Source organism: Carassius gibelio, chromosome B1, assembly GCF_023724105.1.
Source record: "Carassius gibelio isolate Cgi1373 ecotype wild population from Czech Republic chromosome B1, carGib1.2-hapl.c, whole genome shotgun sequence".
In the NCBI taxonomy this organism is placed as follows: domain Eukaryota; kingdom Metazoa; phylum Chordata; class Actinopteri; order Cypriniformes; family Cyprinidae; genus Carassius; species Carassius gibelio.
This window is the reverse complement of record NC_068396.1, coordinates 24,573,331-24,588,436: the sequence shown is the minus strand read 5'-3', so window position 1 is coordinate 24,588,436 and position 15,106 is coordinate 24,573,331. Positions and strand designations below refer to the sequence as shown.

The 15,106-nt window shown below is 35.6% G+C and overlaps 1 protein-coding gene across 1 annotated transcript; it reads right to left on the bottom strand.

Moving 5' to 3' along the window:
- Window positions 1-962: 962 nt before the first annotated feature.
- Window positions 963-8,433, bottom strand: LOC127948574 (uncharacterized). Its single transcript, XM_052545072.1, has 6 exons — window positions 8,155-8,433; window positions 5,643-5,703; window positions 4,563-5,543; window positions 2,797-2,955; window positions 2,588-2,683; window positions 963-2,371 (listed from the first exon to the last, which is right to left on the bottom strand). Exons 2-6 carry the CDS (start codon window positions 5,643-5,645, stop codon window positions 2,072-2,074), a joined length of 1,539 nt encoding a protein of 512 aa, XP_052401032.1. The 5' UTR covers window positions 5,646-5,703; window positions 8,155-8,433; the 3' UTR covers window positions 963-2,071.
- Window positions 8,434-15,106: the final 6,673 nt, after the last annotated feature.

The window sequence follows — 15,106 nt, the reverse complement described above, 5'->3', positions numbered from 1 at the left end:
GTATGATGTAGCTGTCCATCAGTGTAAACAATGTGCAAAGTAATTAAACCAAAAAGTACACAATTTATAAAGTTATTGGCTTCTAAAGTAAGGAGTCGACTCTGAATCGCTGAAAAGAGTCGTTATAGATTTCAAATCTTTTGCCCATCTCTATGTACGTCACTAGGAACACTTTGCATAATAATCTCTGCCTACCGTGTTGAGAGAAACGGATCTCTGACCTGCCCCACCCCCAGCTCTGTTTGGTGTGATAGCATCTGTGGAAGATTTTTATTAATAAGATTTTAATCAATCAAGAATAATCAATGTGAACTTAGCCATTTTTGTTGCTAGTTGTTTTTCCATTATAATCCTATAGGTAAAGGATAGAAAGGAATATGCTTACGTGCTGGAATGTTCAGAACTGATGAGAAACATATGGTCAGACAAACAGAAAGGGCCTTTCTTCATACTAAAACAAGTAGGGGTCTCTTCTCCCTAGGGAGGTATCAAAATTGCAAGCATAAGGAAAGTCTGACCATTTGGAAACGCCCTGTACACTGTAAAAAAAAAATTGCTGCGAAAACGCAAAAAAGTGAGTCAACCTGATGCATTAAGACTTTTGCGTTGTCTCAATGTATTTTAAATAATTACACATAGTAATGATACAATGTTCAGCCAACTAACACTTGCTTGTTTTTGCAATTCTGATTTTCATATTTTGCCAATTAAGATTTTTGTTTTACACCAACTACTGTTGTTCAGTTAATTTGCTTTTTTATGTTCTGTGGATGAAGAATTTTCAATTGGCAAAATTATTATGCATGTTAGCCAACTAACACTTGCTTGTTTACGCAATCCTGATTTTTTAATTTTCCTAATAATTATATTTATGTCACCGCAATTGCTGTTGTTCAGTTAATTAGCTTTTTTATGTTTTGTGGATGAGAAATGTTCAATTGGCAAAATAAAGACAGATCATAAAACATTTACTTTATCATTTATTTCAATTAGAAATAAGATGCTACACTAGCACAAACTCGGTTCACAATATTTAACTTTTTTTTAAAGTTGTGACACAACAGCTGCACTTTAAAGAAAAAGTCCAGATTCCATCTTCAGTAGGAACTTAAATTTTGCATACACTAAGCATACAGACAATTTTTAACACCAACAAAAATCAGTGCAATACAATTTCTCATTAAATCACTTAAATGTACACAAAAACAGCATAAAACTTGTTGGTATCAATTTAGGATTTTTCTTTGTATCAACAATAAAATGTTTTTAATGTCTTGACATGTTCTGTAATCTAAACCTTTTCAAATTACCACATTTAAACCAACATTTAAAACACATTTTTACAGTTTTGTTTAAAAGGATAGTTCACCCAAAAATGAAAATAGTGTCATTTTCTTACTCCCCATGTTGTTACAAACCTGTATAAATGTATTTGTTCTGATGAACATAAGATATTTTGAGGAATGTTTGTAACCAAACAGATCACGAGCCCCATTCGATTCTATAGTATTCTTTTTTCCTACTATAAAAGTGAATGGGGCTCATGAACGGTTTGGTTACAAACATTCCTCAAAGCATCTTTCTTCATGTTCCTCAGAACGAAGACATTTATACAGGTTTGTAACAAAATAAGAGTGACAAAATGTGACAATTTTAATTTTTGGATGAACTATCCCTCAATTTTAAACAACCATTTATAAGAACAGACATGCTTACTGCAACCACTAACCTGGTATGGTATGCCGTACTGTACACTTTAAGAACAGTCTGACATCTGATGACAAGAAAAAGAGATGCCAACTAAAATAATCACCTTGTATCCAAGCTGCACTTTAGGTCTTGTAACAAATGAACGCCAAAAATGATCCCAAAACAACTGTTCTGATTTTCTTTACAACAGTTTGTTCTTCAGAGAAAGCACACGTTTGGTGCATTTGGAACAGTTTGACATCTGTAACAAGAAACAGAGATGCCAACTAAAAGAATCCCCAGACCTTGTATCCAAGCGCACTTTAGGTCTTGTAACAAATGAACGCCAAAAAGGATCCCAAAAACACTGTTCTTATTTTCTTTACAACAGTTTGTTCTTCAGAGAAAGTACACGTTTGGTGCATCCAGATCCCAGCTCCATGAAAACATTCTGAATGGTGTCAAAAGTGTACTTAAGAGCTTGAGGATAGGACATGTTTAATGCATACAGAAGGCCAAAAAGGTATGCAAGAGCAGTAGAAATATCTGGGAGATCTTTCAAAACGACGACCTGCTCCAAGACAACAGCAATGTTCACAACCTCGGGTGATGTCGCCTGGGTGTCATCTTCCAAAACACACAGAATGGCAATAGACACTCCTTTTGCCCCATCTTCGGTGTCCTGTTACACAAACAATAATCTACTAGAACAGATATTTTGTAGTTGCATTCTATCCATAATAGACTGTAAAAGTCAATAGTCATTAAACAGTCAACACTTGCAGACTGACAAACATAAGACTAGAACAAGTAAATATTCCCTTTTTTTAAACAAACCTAATGAACTAAAATAATAAAATCTAAAAACTGTAAGCCTTTTGAAGTATTTACTACTTACTTTGCATGTCTTGAACAGCTTGTTTGGGTCCTCTCGAAGAAACAAAGGCAGGCCTTTCAAAGCAGTAGTCCTTCTGTGATTAACAACATCGGTCACCTTCAAAACATACAGAGGTAACAAACAATTAGCCAAAGTAAGAAAACCGTTCATCTCAGCCAACCTAATGTGAAAAAACCTCCACAACATTTAAGTTATGAAACTAAACTTGCCCTTTCATCAAGTCTTTCTAGGAGCTGTTCCATGTCCTCTCCAAATGCAGTTTTTCTAGCTCTGTATAATTTCAAGAGCTTAGGTGTAAATCTATCCATAGCTGCCCTGAAGACATCAAGAAGGTCTTTATTCGTGATTCTGAAGAATTCCTCAGCAATCTGTTTATAACAAAAACATTGTTGTAACAGTAACAAAACTTAAAGCATAAACTGGATTAAAAAAAACATTCGTCTAAACTTGAAATACTATTCATGCAGAAACACTTCTTGTAGCAATATCAGCGTGAATCTAATGTCAAGTTTTCACAAGTCAGTCAGGATGTCCTTTAATACAGTCAGTCCTCATGACCCCCTCCCGGAACATTTTTGTTTTCTTTCTATGTAAGAGATGGACAATTCTGTTTCCATACTTAACATTATTTATGGTCTAAACGCCTATTAAGACAGTGTTTCTCAACTCCAGTCCTCATGACCCACCTACCACAATATTTTTTACAGGCCTAACTGTAAATATAAAATATAAAATGCAAATTGAATTGTCCATCTTTTACATAGAAAGAAAACAAAAATGTTCCGGGAGGGGGTCATGAGGACTGACTGTATTAAAGGACATCCTGACTGACTTGTGAAAACTTGACATTAGATTCACGCTGATATTGCTACAAGTAGTGTTTCTGCATGAATAGTATTTCAAGTTAAGTTGACCTTGTTAGTGGAAATAAACATCATCCAGCTAGAAATGGCAGTCACAGATGGTTAAAATGTGTATTACATTTGGTGCCTTAAAGGGTTAGTTCACCCCAAATGATAACTTTTATCATAAATAATTTACCCGTGTTGTTCTAAAACGCCAAGTGATCCGATTGTCTTCAAAAATATAAAAAAATGTGTTTGATGAAAACCAGGGAGGCATCTGTCTGTCCAACTGACTTGAGTTTGTTTAAATTTTTTCCCCCAGAAAAGCATAAAAGACATTGCCAAAAAGGTTCATGTGCCATCAGTAGTTCAAAAATATTATTATAAGCAACAAAACCACTTTTGTGCGCACTGAAAACTAAACGAGTGATTTTATTCAACAATTTGTTCTCCTCCTTGGTCGTTCAGTGCGCGTTCACGAGCAGACTATGGTGAATGTTGCTGAGGTCACCTGCTGATGTAGTTGCCAGTGTGCAGACACAGAATACACTGGCAAGTAATGTGCGCATTTATAAGGGCTGTTCAAGTATTGTTTACAATGTTTACATAATGGCTTAAATAAAAAAGGCGCAAAAACAGAAACATTGGCAACTACATCAGCAGGTGACGTCAGCATATGCCGTAGTCTGCTCGTGAACGCGCAATCAATTACTTTGAGAACATCTTGTTGAAAAAAATTGTTTTTTTTTTTTCTCTGTGCACAAAAGTGTTTTCGTCACTTCATAATATTATTACTGAATGACTGATGGCATACGGACCTTTTTGGAGATGTCTTATTCTTTTCTGGGAAAAAGAATCGTGAAACTAACGCAAGTCAGTGGGACAGACAGAAGCCTCCTGGTTTTCATTAAAAATATCTGAAAATGTGATCTGGAGACAATCAGATCACTTGGTGTTTTAGAACGACACAAGGTTAAGTGATTTATAAAAAAAATTATAATTTTGGGATAAACGAACCCTTTAAGTAATAAAAACATTTCATGTGTTTCTAACAAATTTAGGATAATAAACAAACAATACAAAATCATTTAAATTAGCCTTTTTAACAAAGAAAAACCTGACATAATTACCTGCTCCTGGAGAAAAAGTGCAGGCCACCTCTGCTGCACGTCTACAACCATTGGTTGATCTTCTACCACTTCTTTTCTCCTCAGGGAAAAAGTTAATTCCATTTTTTCACTTATGACCACCATGCTGCTTCTTGCCTTTTTGGTTTCATCGATCAATAAACGTCTTTGTTCTTCAAGTGAAGCATCAGTGTGGTTGCATGGATGTTCTGGGACAAAATTCACTTCTCCACGCTTTGCTTTTTTCATGGTGAAACCATGTCCATGTTCAACATCCTTACGCTTCTTGTTCACACTAACTTCATTGCAGCCTGCTGCTCTCAATTTTGAACGGTAATTGTTTAGCTTGTTCTTTAGGCTGATCAACCATCCTTCATAGCCCTTACCTTTGCCAGGCTCCTTAAGGCATGGATACTTGGAAATCAGTGCAGATGCAATGGACTCAATTTCTTGATTGTTGGGATATGCCTTTATGTCAAAAACAGCCTGAACTATTTTATCAAGAATCTCCATCTTTATGTCTCTGGTCACATCAATGCCTGTCTGTGTTTCTGCATATGTCTCATTGCCTCGTCGTAGTTTTAGCTCGACATCAAATGACAGGGGTGGGATGGGGAATGGCAGTGGCCATTCTGAGGTTGTGCGCAAATACCTTTGTACAGAGGCTGTGGAGCTGGTCAAGGATCCATCAGAGTCATCAACACTAGCAGTATCAAGAGATGACACAGAAAGGCTGGTTTCAGACAATGATGAATTGCACCACTGAATATGCAAGACTGCTTTGTCACTGGGCAGTTCCGAGATGTCAGTCAGGCTGCAAAGGGCATTCCCAAAATCAGGGTCTTCAAACTGCAAGACAAACTGTCCTTGTAACTGCAGTTTCTCCTTCAGAATACTAATAAGGGACTCCACAGACTGTGGCACTTCAAAAAGCTGAAGTCGCCGGGCATCAGTTGACGAAATGACAACTCGCAGTAGTAAAGCCTGTAAACCGAGAGGTAGACAGAGAAAGTTAAGTAAAAAAAAAAAAAAAACACCAGTATCCCCCCCCCCCCCCAAAAAAACAACTAACTTTACACATACCATCAGGCAAGTTTAATGGTGCAGGTATGTCCTCAGGGTCACAAGGACTCGGTCTCTAAGCCTGTATGGAATCAATGGGTGATAATCATTTAAGTCATCAAGATCAAGGACAACCATGCATAGTTGCTTTCCACAAGTTCATAAGATCTCAAGTGTTCAATATACCAGGCAGAAAGTCTTTTAGATACAATGGAGACTTTGTCAGGACAGAGCAACATGTGCTCTATCTTGAAGAACTCAGGCTGTCCATTGGATTGTCCAGCAGATATAATCATGTCCTTAGCATATTGAGTTCCATACAGACAAACATTTTTGGACAGTGACACAGTGTACACATGAGGAAACTTTCTTTGTATAGCACATTTCAGTTTTGCATCTAACAGTGATATTTTAACCACATCCACTTTTTCAACATATAACTCGGATTTCAAAAGGCTTTGAGCATTCAAATGATAGGCGATCATTTGCTGATGTTTAACAGAAAGAGTAAGCAGCAAATTTTTCACATTGTGAATATCACGTGCTACATTCTTAAAGAATGAGTGCTTGGACTCATATCGCATAGTCCACACGTTCACCAAAGGTCCAAAGCATTTTGTCAGTTGTGGGTAGTGGTCAATGAAGTGGTGCTTCGGCTTTAATTTGAAGTCTGGAAACGTGGAAGTCAGAAGCAAGCGGTGATCTGCCAATTTACATGACAAGTAACACAGAGTTTCTTCAGAGAGACTGTGTGATAGGACAATTTCTACAATTTCTTTTAGGTCCATTAATATATCCCATGATGGCTCGTGTTCTGGGACGCAATCCCAAATCATTAAAGGAAGTAAGCGCAACAAACACCAATTTTCATGACCATTACCCCCAATTGATCCTTTAACTAGGCCTGATTTTAGAATTGCCTTTGGTTTGTTGACCTTGTCAGAGTACTTGTAAGGGAATGTTTTGATTGAGTGATTTAATCCTTCAAGAGTAATGTAACCTTTTGAGATCAAATCTCTGAGACACAAAGATAATTCCACAGGTATGACCCCTTCAAAAAAATCATGTAAAATGTCTGGGGGAAACCCAGTGACTGGATGAAAGTTTCTCAAGTGTTTGCTTAATGAACACTCACTCTTTACACCATTAACACTCTGCAGGGTGTCACTCTGCTTAAGCTGTTCCACAAATGAATTGTGCTCTTCAACAGTCCTCAGAGGGAAATCACTAGCCTTAACAGTTGCTATTTGATCACGACTTATCAAACAGAACCGACAGAACTTATCAACATTAAAGTTTTCCTGGTAGCCTGCAAGACTGTGGGCTCCGAGATTATCTGCACATACACAGAAAACAGTTGGCTTCACATAATGCCCCAAAGTCTCCACAAACACACCATTTTGCTCCAAAGCTTTCAAATCTTTTATCAAAGGTTCCAATAATTTGTCATAGCCAAATTTTTTAACATCAACACTCCTTCCTAAAACAGCTAACTGAATGGATGTTAAAGTAGATCTCCACTTTGCAGGTAAATTTAAGATCATCCAGTAGACAGCAGTAATTTTATGAATTTTTCTGGATGTGCCTAATGGGTTGCAAACTTCAAACTCATCTATATAAAAGGCCAAACTCAGAACAACCTCTTCTTCTGCAACAAACACATTCTCCCTGTAGTACTTCCCATCTTGAAACGAATTGTACTGTCCAGCTAAATGTTCGTTTGTAAATTCAACTTTATCCTAAAAACATGGTAAACTTAGCAGAGTTTCAAGTACCTGAATGACTGGCACATAAACAAAGGATGCTTTCTGGGTATGTTCATAAAGATATTCTGTAGGTTCTATTAAAGGAAAGTGTTGTTTGAAATACAGAGATCTTCTGTAGTCAGTAGACAAAATACCCTTTGCAGATATTGCTGTTAAAAGTGGATTTGTCAAACACACTGAATCTGCAATTTCTTTGACAATGTTACTTTCAACATTAACGTTGTGCTTTGTGAGAATTGATTCTACACTATGAAGGGCCTGAGATTTGGAGAACAACAAAATACTTTTAAGTTCCTCAATTATTTTCTGAGTAGCATCTTTTGAAACATGGAACACAGTCTGCATACACAAAAAAAGAGATGCAATTTTTTGTTCAAGTGTTTGACTATTTACATTTTCATCAAACTGTATTCTATCATCATCTCCAATTTCGACTTCTGAAGAGATCTGTGAGATAGATGGCACTTCATTATCAATCCTCTCGAAGACCGTTTGTATTGCAGTTCTAAAGTCTTTTAGTGTATGCTTTCTGTGTATTCTGCTTCTATGAGAGCTGAACGTTGGCCGATTGTTTGTTTTAAATCCACATCCTTTAAAGGGACAATTAATTGTTTCTTTTCGTTTAAGATGATTTCCAAGGTGAATGAAGAAACGTTTCTCACTGCAAATCTCTTGGAATTCACACAGTTCACAACTTATTGTTGAAAGTTCTTGACTGACTCTGTGACGGTTTTGGTGTGATGTAGATAGGTGGGATTTTAAAGCACCTGCTGTCCTGAAGACACAAACACACCCCGTATGAATACAAGGCCAGCTGGAAATGCTTGGGTGATGCAGCCGATAGTGCTTTAGAAGGACCTCTTCACTCGAACTGCTGAATTTGCAGTTTTTACACTGCATTAAGTATTTTTATAATCCTGGAAAATAGAAAAATGAATGAGTTACAACCTTATTTCAAAACATATTTGAAAATCAATTTGAAAATGATTTGCAATATGAAAATGTATTGCACTTAAAATAGTAATATTCTTCAGCATTTTAACTAAAGTCAAACATGATAATGATCTTGTTCCAATTTATATATTTATTTTATACTTTATTATTTCGATTTCATTATACCTTTTATTTGATGCAGAAAATAATTTGCGCTAATTCATGCTTGACCAGCCTTGCATGAGGAATAATAATGTATTATGCCACTTTTAATAAATGTGATGTTCTTTATTGTCCTACATTCACTATGGAAACCAAAATGGGTTAAGGTTTACTGCTTAAGACATAGTAGTCATTTGGTGACAACTAATTATAAAAGTGCTAACTAAAATAGTGTGCATTGATACACACAGACAAAATATATTATCAAATGAGTACTTTAAGTCAATGTCAGTACATTTTATAAACTGATATTTTAGCAAGTACAGCATATTTATAACACTGTGGTCTGTACACCTTGGAAAGCAGCATGCTTCAGAGAAAAACATGTACAGAAAATTACAGTTTGGTAAAAATGTTAGTAAATCCTGTACCCAGTCATTGGTGAAATATTTATAGGTTTCAGCAGATTTATAGTTTAGTTAGTTGTTCACATGTACATACCATAAAAAAAAAAGAGTTTAGGAGTTTAAGTACGAAGCTGGACGAACAAATTAGACTTCTTTTCGCGAGTAACAGTTAGTCTCATCTATTGCGTAGTCAGTGAAACTTAGGATGCCTTCCAAATGGCGCTTCGGTCACACACACAACAAACTCACGTGATAGTCGGATAGTCGAATTTTATCTCGAAGTTATTAATGTAAACTGCCTTTTCCAGACTTTGGAAAGAGGTCGATTACGACGTGGGTTTCGTGTGACGTCGACAAGGACACAGGTACGACGGATAGATTGAATATACATAATATGCATACAGCGCTGCGCAGACTTGAACGGCGTATGACGTCAAAGTACAGCGAGAGCACAAAGCAGACTGTTCTACAATCAGTATTGATGTACAGCGTACATCTGTGTCTCGACTACCACTAACGGTAACTGGCCACAGACTGGATAACATTATTATAAAAATCCGGTTTAACATTATGAAAAATATCTTTACATTTGTTAATACTAAGTGCAACCACCTTAAACATCACAATAGCGCCACATTGAGACTTAACCTGGACTAACAATAGCCTAACAAAAAGCCTTCAATATTAACTTTGGACATTTTTTGCTGAAACCATATTTTAATTACGTACGCTAATATAACAGCGTAAGTTAACGTTAATATATAATTTGCTTCAAGGTCCTGATTGGATTGCTTTATTGATTCCGAACACTGGTTCATATTCAATTGCAACATATTTAACGTTACATCTCATTTTAAATTTCAAAGATAAATATTAGTATATGCCAACATTATAACTTAGCCTATCATTTTAAGATGAAAATGATAAATACCTGCCACAATAAGTCTTTATGAAAACTATGCACCCACTGCGCAAACATATTTGCATCACTGACAGACATTGTTTGTAAAAAAAAAAAAAAAAATAAAAACTCACAATATTCACAATTCATATTATCTGTAACTTAAAAATAACTGTTTGCTGAACAAAGGGCCGTTTTATTTTTTACAGTGTATAGGGTATATAATGAGATGCTACATAGCATTCGGGAGATCTCCTTGCAAGGAACTCTCGGCTTTGTTTTGCTTAAAATAAAGTATTTTCTTCTGAGAGAAAAATCCCTGACTGAGTTTGATTATTGGAGAACCGGTAAAATACACCACACATCATGTTGAGGAGACCTTTTGTTTTTAATTGTAAAGGCAAGTTTGTTTTATTTTCACTGCTAAAGAATGAAGATCAGAAGAACCAATGGCTAAAATTCATTTTCACCACAATACCAGAGCAGCACAACAAATCCCTTTTGTTGTGTTCACAACATTTCACTGATGACTGCTTTTCTAATCTCGGTGAGTACAGCGGGATTTTCAAAGCGTTTGGCCAAAAAAGAGGGTTCATTACCAACTTTATTTAGACCAGACGAGCATCTCCGAATCACAACGCGAAGTATGATTATGAAGTTATGTGTCTGTTTTCTCCCGAGCGTCTTATCAGTATGTGTGCTGTCTGCGCTGATTGTACAAACACGTCATTAAAATGAAGTGTAACTCTGTGAATACTCAACGAATAGACATGAGAGAGATATCTATAGAAAGCTTGACATGTCTACTTTAAAACTAAACAAGTGCTGCCGAAAACAGATATTCTGTGATAAAGTAATCCATATGAAAACAACGCGATGTCTGTTTTTCATGTCTCCCTTCGTTATATCTAATCTATATCTTGAATGGATTTAAACCTAATGTACGGGACTTATAAACAGTGATGGGAAGCTTAGAATTCTCATCTTACTGGCTCTTTAAATCCTGTGTAGCCCCTGTATTTAAAGTAAGTTTAAAAATATGCCGTTTATAAACACTTTCTGTGGACAATCTAAAGCAGAATTCATATTCACTCTAGAAAGATGTGATTATAACAAATGAACCTACTCAGTATTAAGTGCTTAAGTAAAATCAACAAAAAGTGCCTGTGCATAAGATTTGGCGTCCTGAATATGCTTTATAAAATCAGTCAACATATTGTGGCATATTCTTTCCCCTTTATACAAACTGCAATGGGTCTAAACTATAGGGTGTCAAATTCAGTTCCTGAAAGACCACACACTCTAAAAACTGCTGGGTTAAAAAATAACCCAACCTTAACCACGCTGCTGGGTCACTATTGGACAGAACACGCGCTGGGTTGGTTTTACCCAAGTGCTGGGTTTTACCGTTTAACCCATATTACTGGGTCATTCATTTGACCCAACCAGTGGGTAAAATTAACCCTCTTGCTGAGTTATTATTTAATAATAAATAGATTATTTCCTGTCTCACTGCCTTTATACATTAGTTACAAATATATTTTATATTAAGAATGTAAAATAATTATGGTCTCTGTAATACAATAAACCAGAGAGGCTGTGTATATGTGATTTCAATCTCATTTAATTTAAAACTAGGGCCGGGACTCGATTAAAAAAATTAATCTAATTAATTAGAGGCTTTGTAATTAATTAATCGAAATTAATCGCATGTTAATTGCAGATAAATATTTGACCTGAGAACAGTGAGAAGTAATTTTTTTTCACATGGATTTATAGTATACCACTGAATAATGACTGAATACATAAGCTTATGCAACAAAATATTGTTTATTTTTGTTCAACCAAGTCTAGCAGACCAGTGCAATTTTTGCCATTAAGTGTAGCAATAGCATATTTAGAAACAATTTGGAAATAGTACATTTCAGAAATTCAGAAAGCTTATAGGTGCTGGAACCTTTTGTAAAGTGGTTTTTAAGTAAAATACAATACTGTCAAGTACATTCAGAACATTGGAAACACTGACTATTAGAAAACATCTCTCTGTTGCTTCAGAGGCCATAACATACTAAGTCCAACTCTCAATAACCTTGGCCAAAACAATAAAGAGTTCAACATAAACTGTTGCACCAACAAAATAATACATAGTTCAACATAAAGTGTAAAGTCCACGCTAGCTGCTATATGTTTTGCGTTGAGGTGATACTTGAGGCTCGATGTGCTGCAGTGATATGCGAACGCTAGTTGGTGCTTCAGTATAATCGGTCCGCCGAAACTCATCCAGTGAGAAACGTTCCGCGGTGCAAAAATAAGTTATTAAAAAGGCGGGAATTTTTTTTCTGTAATTAATTAATCTTAGTTAACGCGTTATTTTTTGTGTGATTAATTAATCTCAATTAACGCGTTAAAGTACCGGCCCTATTTAAAACATATTATTTCTTTAAAAACAATATATTTCTTTAATACTTTGTTTGTATACAATATTGAATACATTCTTTACCCCCCCCCATCCTCTGACATTCACCCTTCCCCACAGACTTTATAACAAATGTAAATCTGTCCAAATATTCAGGCATTAAAAGTCATTAAACAACTAATTTGAACTCTCATACGATTACAATTTAATTTATTAAGATGTGTTGTTTTAAGAACAGCAAGAAAATACATTTTAAAATCATCTACATATCATGTGGGCCTGAAACCACTGCTGTCCTCAAAAACTTTACAGAGGAGGACTCTTTTCCTTCAATTTGATATACAGCATGCTGGAGAAACTCCCAGGTGGGGAGACACTGCTTGGTGTACTGAACATCAAAAACAAAAAAAGCTTTAAAGCAAAGATCAACCGCCTCCAACAAAGACTCAGTCTCAATGGCGTGGCCTGGAATAATGGCAGAGGTCTGTGATGTCCCCCTTGTCTCATCACTGAGGCACAGAATGTGCAGCAATGCTCCAGTCATCTCATGGTTTAAATATTCAACCATGTTGGTCCCAACCTGTTGATTACACACAATAACTTAGAGTGCTGCAATATAACTGACATGCTAGTTAAGCTTTTTTGGTGGAAATATACATTTTTTTTTATTGCAAACATGACCAAATATGACAAAATGTGTATTTACATATTTATAGTAATGGTAATAAAATAATAATTTTGACTAATATTATCAACATTTAGGCATTAAAAAAAGTCTAAATTACTGTATTACTGTAATGTTGATACTGTCTTTAACATTAAAACTCACAAACCCGCTTGTTAATCTCCTGACTGGCAGCACTGATGATCATTTAGATAAGCTTAGATAATTTTCAGCTTAGATCATTTACATTTATGCATTTGGCAGACGCTTTTATCCAAAGTGACTTACATTGCATTTCAAGATACACATTTACATTCTTATCAGTTTTTGCTTTCCCTGGGAATCAAACCCATAATCTTGCCATTGCAAGCGCCAATGCTCTACTGTTTGAGCTACAGGGAAGATAATGTTACACAATAAAATGAAAGATGACATGCATGGTAGGGTATCATGTAAGTTTAAATTTTAAACTGGCGCCTGTCCATTGAAAATAATCCAGGCGGAAATTCCTTTACACTACTAATCAGAACCAGATGTGACGACACGTACTTTGATAAAGGCCTATAGTTTTCTCATTTAAATGTTATTCTTCAGGTAAAATGTTCTGTTCTTTGTTTATGGTTGTTTACTTACAGTACTTTTTGTTTTCTCATTTACTGGTTTGGTTCATTTGAAGCAATTTTCTTGATGTGGTTTAAATTCTAAATAACTGCTATAAGAACAAGCTAAAAATGAAGCACCATCACCAGTACTATGACTTGTGATATAATAGCTATATATTATTAGTATACAGACAGACATTTCCAGTGAAATCGGACTCCACAGCTCAAATTATAAATCATTATTATAAATGTACCGTTGTGAATCGGGGGAAGTTAAAGGATTAGTTCTCCCCAAAATTAAAATGTCCTAATAATTTACTCACCCCAATGCCATCCAAGATATCCATGTCTTTCTTTCCTCAGTGCGAGAGAAATTATGTTTTTTGAAGAAAACATTTCTGGATTTTTCATCTAACAATGGACTTCATTGGTTACCATCGTTTTTAAGTCCAAATGCAGTTTCAAAAGTCTTTGAAGTGTTTAAACGGGCTGTACACGATCACAGATGAAGAAGAGGTTGTTATCTAGTGAAACGATAGGTCATTTTCATAAAAATTTGAAATTATAATTTATAGACTTTTTACCTTCAATAGTTCGGATTGAGCTGATCAACAAACAGACAGGGAACTACGTCACGTTGAAAGGTCATGTCGGCGCCGGCAGAAGTACCGCCCCACTGTTTACAATGCGACCATAAGTAGGAGGATAGTTCAAATAGTATTATTTGCAATTATATATATATATAGTAATATTATTCAGTGAATATGAATAGTAAATGAATAACATTCTGATGAATATGAATAGTAGGCGTGACCTTTCAACGTGATGACGTAATTAAATTAAAATGACCTATCGTTTCACTAGATAACAACCTCTTCTTCAGCTGTGATCATGTACAGCCCGTTTAAACACTTCAAAGACTTTTGAAACTGCATTTGGACTTAAAAAAGAATGGTCACCAATGAAGTCCATTGTTAGAAGAAAAATCCAGAAATGTTTTCCTCAAAAAACATAATTTCTCTCGCACTGAGGAAAGAAAGACATGGATATCTTGGATGGCATTGGGGTGAGTAAATTATTAGGACATTTTCATTTTTGGGAGAACTAATCCTTTAAGGTCACTGGGACACTGGAAAAGGACACTGATCTTTCATGGACTTGCTCAATAACAGATTTTTGTAAAAATTTGTATCCAAAAAAAGTTACGAATTGCAGCTTTCCTTAACTTTTGTTGGGTAAAGCCGCAGTCCATAACTTTTGGTGCTCTAGCGGTTAATAAACAGAACTGCATGCGTTTTGCGGAAGAACATTGTAACCGGAGTTACTTCTCTCTTTTTATGTCTATGACGAGTCTAAAATAGTCTGAATATAAAGACTTATTATATAGGTGTACCGTTAGTGATTCAGTATAAGACAAAAACACGATTTGGAAAATGGATTCATGATGTACTCACTCATTATATACTATTTGTAAATTTTGAACACACACAAAAAAAGGTTATGGACTGCAGATTTCAAAATTATAAATATTGTAAATTATCAATATTGTAACCCTGAATTACTTTCATAGTTATCAAGCATATCAAACAGTGCAAACGTCCACCCTTATTGAAGTAGAAACACTAAAGCAAAAC

Excerpts from the sequence above, each read along its gene's own strand:
- LOC127948574 (XM_052545072.1), bottom strand. Across the intron at positions 2,956-4,562 it reads CACTTTTTCTCCAGGAGCAG|ATTGCTGAGGAATTCTTCAG; the intron begins GTAATTATGTCA and ends TGTTATAAACAG. Across the intron at positions 2,684-2,796 it reads TAGAAAGACTTGATGAAAGG|GTGACCGATGTTGTTAATCA; the intron begins GCAAGTTTAGTT and ends TATGTTTTGAAG.